We start from the raw sequence: 6,543 nt of genomic DNA, 5'->3' as shown, positions 1-6,543 counted from the left end.
TATGGACACAATGAATTAATGAGAAGTGTGTCGTCCTAGCTCACAGTTGCAACACTCTACCAAAGGAAACAATATCAAAGTTTATCTCAATTATTCAGAATTGGATTGGACATTGAAATGATAAAACTCGATGTAATTTTATTATATGACACGTTTTGAGATGATCGCTTCCGTGCCTCGACTCGCATCGGCAGATTCAGCACTTTAGACTTTGTGACAGGAGGAAGGAACACTGGGACTTGAGAAAGGAGTTGACCCAAAAATTAAAAATAAAACCTCACTAGCAGCAAAATCATAAAAAAAAAATAAATAAATAAATAAATATCACGATAACTGGTTGAAAATGTGTACAGCTCCGTGTATTAGAAAATGCTTTTTATTTTTCTGAAAAATATGCTGTTAGTCCTAAATAGCCCATCCCATTAAAAAAAAAAAACCAACTTGTCTCAATTCTTTTCAGATAATTGTAATGCAATCCTAAAAAGGATAAGGGCCACAACGTTAATACGGACACATTCCATTGTTCTAAAGATCAAATTATCCATACAAACAACAAGACAGGACCATGTGTTTCTTTCTTCTTTAACTGTGGACATGTTCTGAACCTCATCTTTGGTTCAGTTTAGGATAGAAGAGACAACAAACATTGATACATAGGCTGAAATTCAGTAAAAGGAAAAGTGCCCTCCCCCTCACATACCCCAACTTGTTTAGCCCATAGCATACTTCTGGGTCCAGCTCCGAGCAGTTGTTTCATATTTATTCCTATCCGTCTTATACATGTGAGCAATCTCCGGAACCAAAGGATCGTCGGGATTTGGGTCCGTCAACAGAGAACAGATTGAAAGCAACACCTAAAGATGAAAACAGTTAATAGATATAATGCTAAAAAATAATTTACTTGCAACTTAAGTGAGTGACAAACTTAATAGAGGGATGCTTCAAATAGTTCCCAAACAGAGAATATAAGTGTGGGCGGACTTCCAAGATGTCTATTAGCATGTTTCTTATAATTTCATCAGAAAGCACAAACTTCTTTGTATAAGTTTCATCAGGAAGCGAACACAGCAGGCCGATGCCATGTTTCACATAGGTATTGTCATTTACAGAAATTATTTCAGGCTTCTACCAGCCTCTCAGTATAGTAGTATTTTGAAATTAATCTTTTCTCTTCTACACAAGTGAGAGAGAGATGGAGACGTGGCTGGGTATATCCTTTGTGTTGCAATTCATAATTCAATTTATTGACGATGTTAGAGCCGATCATTCTCTGTCATAAACCATCATGAGTTTGCAAAAATTTCATTTAGAATACTAGTTCTGCAGAAAGCTTGCATGATACTAACCAGAAATATTTAATTTCATGGATAAAGTATTTTTTAGCACTATATTGGTCCTTTCAAGATTACAGGGCAAAAACCTTGGAGATGGTTAAAGCAGGACTCCATTGCTCCTTCAAGATGTCCAGGCAAATGCTCCCATTACTGTTTATATTAGGGTGAAACACCTTCGTTCTGAATGCTACCTGCAAGATCCACAATTTGTTTTAGAGAGAGCGAGAGAGGTGTCAACGATTGAACATACTTTATAGTACAGAATTAGAAACAAATTTTTTTTATAGGTAAAATAAAATTTCATTGATAGAAGAAAATAGGCATAGCCCAAGTACACGGGAGGTATACAAAGCAAACACCTAGATAAAAGTCAGGAACTAGTACTGGATACAAGAAAATCATGAAAACTAGCTCCCATTGAAATCAACGACAGTAGCACAAAAAAATAAAGTGTTGAAGAAGAATCTCTTAAGCTCGTCCAAGGAAGAATCTCTAGAAGTAAAAACCAATATTGGCATGCTTGTTTGATTGCGCTAAATATAAATCCCAAAATTTATTATGATTGAATCATTTTTTGAACAAGACCGGATATATATTGTCTTTCAATAACATATAAAGATTGACCCAATCACACCATCACCGAGATTAAACAATCAAGGTGGGTTTGGATACACAAACCTATCTCATCTCATCTATCTCATCATTACAACTTTCTCAAATTCTCATACAAAAATATAATAAACAATTCAACTTTTTCAAATTTCAAAATAAAAATTATATTAAAAAATAAAAATTTCAAAATATTTAACAATATTTTATTCAACTTTCAACAAAACATCTCATCTCATCTGAACTCTCTATCCAAACCCACCCTCAGAGTTGTACACAGCTAAAAACAGTATAAACATATATAAATTACAGATTAAATATTATAGTGCAGGAATAATTTCCAATGCAAGCATAATGCACGACAAAAAAAATACCTTGGGTGGCTTGAAGGGATAGTCCGGAGGGAAATGGATAGTCACTAGGAAAACACCTCCAGCATAAGGACTGTCTGGAGGACCCATAATTGTTGCTTGCCAGTGAAACATGTCTTCAGCAACAGGGCCTGCAACATCACTACCATGAGATGAGAAACAAAATACAAATACAATATATAAAGAAAAGTAAAAGGAAAATTACATATTGTCCCTCAAATTACCACTCCTTTTGCAATATATGACCTCCACACTACCAAAGTCGTCACTTCTTTTCATCCATCTTAATGCTTGGATTTTAAAGGAGGAGAAATTGCAAACGGAGTCGTAGTTTGCGAGGGTAAGTGTAGTTTGTCCAAATTAAAAAGTAACGAGGATATTACATATTGCTTACAAAAAGATACATTAACTTGAAAAATGAAGTAAACTCAACTGGGAAATCAATAACAAAATGGGGAACCAAAAAGGTGATAATAATGTTGCTGGTGTAATAATAGATTAGGAGTTTCATTCAGTTAAAAGCATTGAGCTGAAAAGGGATTTTTTCCTTCCAAATCCTATATATGTGGAGCATAATTTCAACCCAAATTCAGCCGGTTCAACAAACATTCATGCCTTGACCACACAAGGTGACTCAAGCTGTGAAGAAGCTAGATGTGTCAGTCCAAACAATAGACTGGTAGCATGGCCTTATAAATAAATTTAAGAGTTAATCTTATAACCAGTTTGACCTACATCCATTAAAAAGCAGCCTCCCAATAAATTGATCCCACGTATACTTCCCATCTAAACTATAATGGAGCCGCACAACAGCAAATCCTAATCCCCTCTCACACTCAGATCTCCCCCTTTCACCTTTGGTCCCTCGCATCTCTTCGTCTCCCTCACAACCTTCGGTGGCCCATCCCAGCCCCTCATCCACCTGAGATTCCTTCGTCAGCGAGAAATCAGAGCTCTATCTCCTCTGATTTTTGGAGATTCTCCTCGTGAGCTCGCCGCTTCAAATTTTTGTTAACTTTTTTTGTTAGATAAAAGCTCTAATTTTCTCACTCGCTTCATTATTTTTGGGAACTTCAAGTAAAATTGTTTCTCTCTGTTTTGCTTCAGTTGACGTGTTTTTTCTTTAGTAGTCTACGCCATTTTGGCTGAATAAGCAAGCCTCTGTTTGCTTAAAAAAAAAAAAAAAAGAAAAGCAAGCCTCTGTTTGCTTCTTGAGAAAATACTGGGGAACGAATTAATCAAGTATTTATTTTTATACATTTAAAATTATAGATGCTTCACACGGGGGGGAGAGAGAGTAGAATATTCTGAAGATTGATGATGCAGGTTTAGTATGGAATAAGAATTTTATAAGGTAATGAGGCGGCCATCAAATTAAGAAGAAGAATTAAGTTAATTTTAGGAGGAACAAACCTTGAGCCATTTGCCAGCTTGAGCCACGGCTAAAGGGTTTCATGAGTTGCACTGAAAAGCTGGAGAATAATAGACATAGAGAAGTTTCAGTTGGACCAAATTAAAAGGGAGAATGGATTTTTGCAGGTTCGGTTTTCACATGCAGCCACGGCCATGGATGGATCAAGGAGAGTAGTGATGCCTTCAACTTTTCAGGACTAGTCCACTTTGGAACTTCAAATTACTGACTTTTAGGTTTTGGGTTCTGGTGTGATAAGCTTCATCATGCTTAGAATGGATTTGCTGATGTGGCATATTTTTATTGTAGGTTGTTAAGGCCAAAAAAGCAGCCAGACCGCTCCAAAGCGGTTCTGTAAATTTAAATCTGTCACCAGCATCACTATGAGATTTATATTTTCAATAGAAAACAGTCCATCCGAGCATGCTTCTCTCTCTCCCAGCTCCATTCATGGGTTATCATCATTCTACCTCTTTGTCTAACTCCAAACTAGGATTCCCAACTCATTGAAAACATCATCATCGGCATACACAATAGAACTCGAACTTTCTTTGGTACAAGAATCCAAGTTGTTCTCTATAAACCAACATACCCAGCCCTTAACTAGAAAGAAATTTTTACAGGAAAAAAAAAACTCTTGATACCCACTCATTTCCTTTTTCTGATAGTTAATAGTGTTTGGCATACATCACCACTTTGATGGCCATTCCAAAGCCATCCGTGAGTCATATCATATTGAAGGGGCACTTTAGTTAGAAAATAGTTGAGTGCTATATTAATATTCATGATTTTTAACTTTTATAAAATTTCCACACATTAAAATATATTTTGTGGTCAATCGTGAAACGTCACATTTTCTATTTTCAAAAAACGCCTGTAGATCATATAAGAAAATTAAGGAGAATATGGGACCTGCAAGAAGCTGATTTTCTTTGTTTTCTTTTATCACATATTTTCTTTCTAGTCAATACTCCAAAAGGACAAGTCAATGATACAATTGGAGCCCCGTTGAAACTTTATAAAGAGCAAGAACTTCTCATTCCCAAGCAACGTGGGATCACATTCACCACCTACATTTATCCTTATCATATACGGTATCACAATATACTTTGGAGCGGCACCCAAAACAAGGATCCTGGAAATAGTGCCAGGGCATGTTTTGATCAGATAATCAGAGTGACAAATGCACACTCAACTTTTTCTTTGAGAATTTTTTCCCTTTAGGGCATTCTGGTGTTTAAAAACAAAGCATGTACATGTACTACCAAAAAAATGGTTTTGAGAATTCCTTGAAATCAACCTGCTCTTAAAAAATGCAAGTTTTATGTTAAATTCTGTCCCACCAAAAAGGATACAGATTTCCTCAACAATTCGACATTCATAATAGCTGAAACATCTGTAAAATGTATATGTAGGCCCGTGATTTATTCAAGTCTATAATGTCATGCACGACATCTGATTAAAATCTTGCATGAACTTCAAAATATGCTAAATCCAAGGTCAACGCCAAAAGAAATACAATTAGTACGACTATGACATCAGTTAGACATGTCTGAGGTTGAAAACAACATATCTTCCACTTAATAATGAAGAGAGACTGTTTCTACCTTAAACAGTGTCCCAGGTCCATTTCCTTATTGTCCCTTATTTCATCGAAATCTCATAATATTGAAACTACTTCAAAAGCCAGAGGCCTCAAGTTCATAGATTAGACAAGTGGAACACAAAGATCTAAACATGATGAAGCAATGAGCCCACAATGAATCAACGACGAATCATGGGACATTTGGAAGGCAAAAAAATAAGATTCTACATCCATACCAGATCATGCACTATGCGCGATTTCCATTTTTATCCACGTCAACCAGAATTAAAAAGTAAAAAAAAAAAAATACATACATCTACGTGTATAGTAAGAAAGTTTAAGAATAAAATAGAAATTGAAATGAAAATTTGGGATCGGACAACGACACGCAGATACCTTTGAAATGAACGAAAGAAATGAATAAATAGATTAAGAAATTACGACAGAGAACAAGGAAACAAAGCCAGAGACGAATAAAAATTCTGAAATAAAAAAGAGATGAATGCGATGGCCAGAGACGTGGTGGTGTTAAAGAGAGTACCGGCGCTGCAAGAAGTAGGAGGATCTTTCTGCAAATCCTTGAGTTCCTTCAAGATCCGCTTCGAAGCCATGGATAAAAGCCTTAATTTAAAAGAGAGAAGAGAAAAAAAAAAATCCTCAGTCTCCTAAGATGAAAACACGAGAACCCCAAAACCGGAGAAACACCCTGAGCTTGCAACAATACAAAGATGGCCTATACATACACAGATATGGAGATGTATAAATAGAGAGGGAGATCGTACCTAGAGAGATGGAGAGGGAGAGGGATCCTTGCTATTGGGTAGTGTAGGTTTCGGGTTCGTATGGGGGGGGTTTCCTTCGGGGGAGGGACTAGGGAGGGGAAACAGAGAGAGAGAGAGAGAGGAAAGTGGAGGACGGGTGAGGTGGTGACTTTAAAATTGGTAAAGCCGGCTCTCTCTGATTGGTTAAAAATGCCAATACCCTTTAACACCCCCCGTATTGAAGTGGGTCCGCCTTGGCGTTTTCTGTACGAAATGCTTTTTCTCTACTTTTGGTTCTTGGACGCCGAAAGTTGGAAATAGGGATGTAAATCGGTTCGGTCCGAGGATGATGGACCATCTCCGAACCGGACCGATGATCTCTAGTGAACCGGATCGAAGAGGTAATTTTTGGTTTTATCCTGTTTGTTCAGTTTATTATTTTGTTTTTTTTTTAAATAAATTATTAAAACTA

At 36.6% G+C, this 6,543-nt stretch overlaps 1 protein-coding gene across 1 annotated transcript; it reads right to left on the bottom strand.

Moving 5' to 3' along the window:
• Window positions 1-480: 480 nt before the first annotated feature.
• LOC109014169 (ubiquitin-conjugating enzyme E2 10) lies at window positions 481-6,263 on the bottom strand. Its single transcript, XM_018996528.2, has 5 exons — window positions 6,093-6,263; window positions 5,852-5,931; window positions 2,318-2,445; window positions 1,421-1,525; window positions 481-854 (listed from the first exon to the last, which is right to left on the bottom strand). The coding sequence occupies exons 2-5, from the start codon at window positions 5,919-5,921 to the stop codon at window positions 711-713; spliced, it is 447 nt and encodes a 148-aa protein (XP_018852073.1). The 5' UTR covers window positions 5,922-5,931; window positions 6,093-6,263; the 3' UTR covers window positions 481-710.
• Between the last annotated feature and the right edge of the window lie 280 nt (window positions 6,264-6,543).

The sequence above is a fragment of the Juglans regia genome, chromosome 16, assembly GCF_001411555.2.
Source record: "Juglans regia cultivar Chandler chromosome 16, Walnut 2.0, whole genome shotgun sequence".
NCBI classification, from domain to species: domain Eukaryota; kingdom Viridiplantae; phylum Streptophyta; class Magnoliopsida; order Fagales; family Juglandaceae; genus Juglans; species Juglans regia.
The sequence above is the reverse complement of the archived record's forward strand: the minus strand, read 5'-3'. Positions and strand labels throughout refer to the sequence as shown.

Bases quoted from the DNA above. Each gene is read 5' to 3' on its own strand.
- LOC109014169 (XM_018996528.2), bottom strand. From the start codon at position 5,921: ATGGCTTCGAAGCGGATCTTGAAGGAACTCAAGGATTTGCAGAAAGAT. The intron at 1,526-2,317 runs GTATTTTTTTTG...TGGATCTTGCAG, and splicing joins ATCCCTTCAAGCCACCCAAG to GTAGCATTCAGAACGAAGGT. The intron at 855-1,420 runs GTTTTTGCCCTG...TTTCATCTTTAG, and splicing joins CTGCTTTAACCATCTCCAAG to GTGTTGCTTTCAATCTGTTC.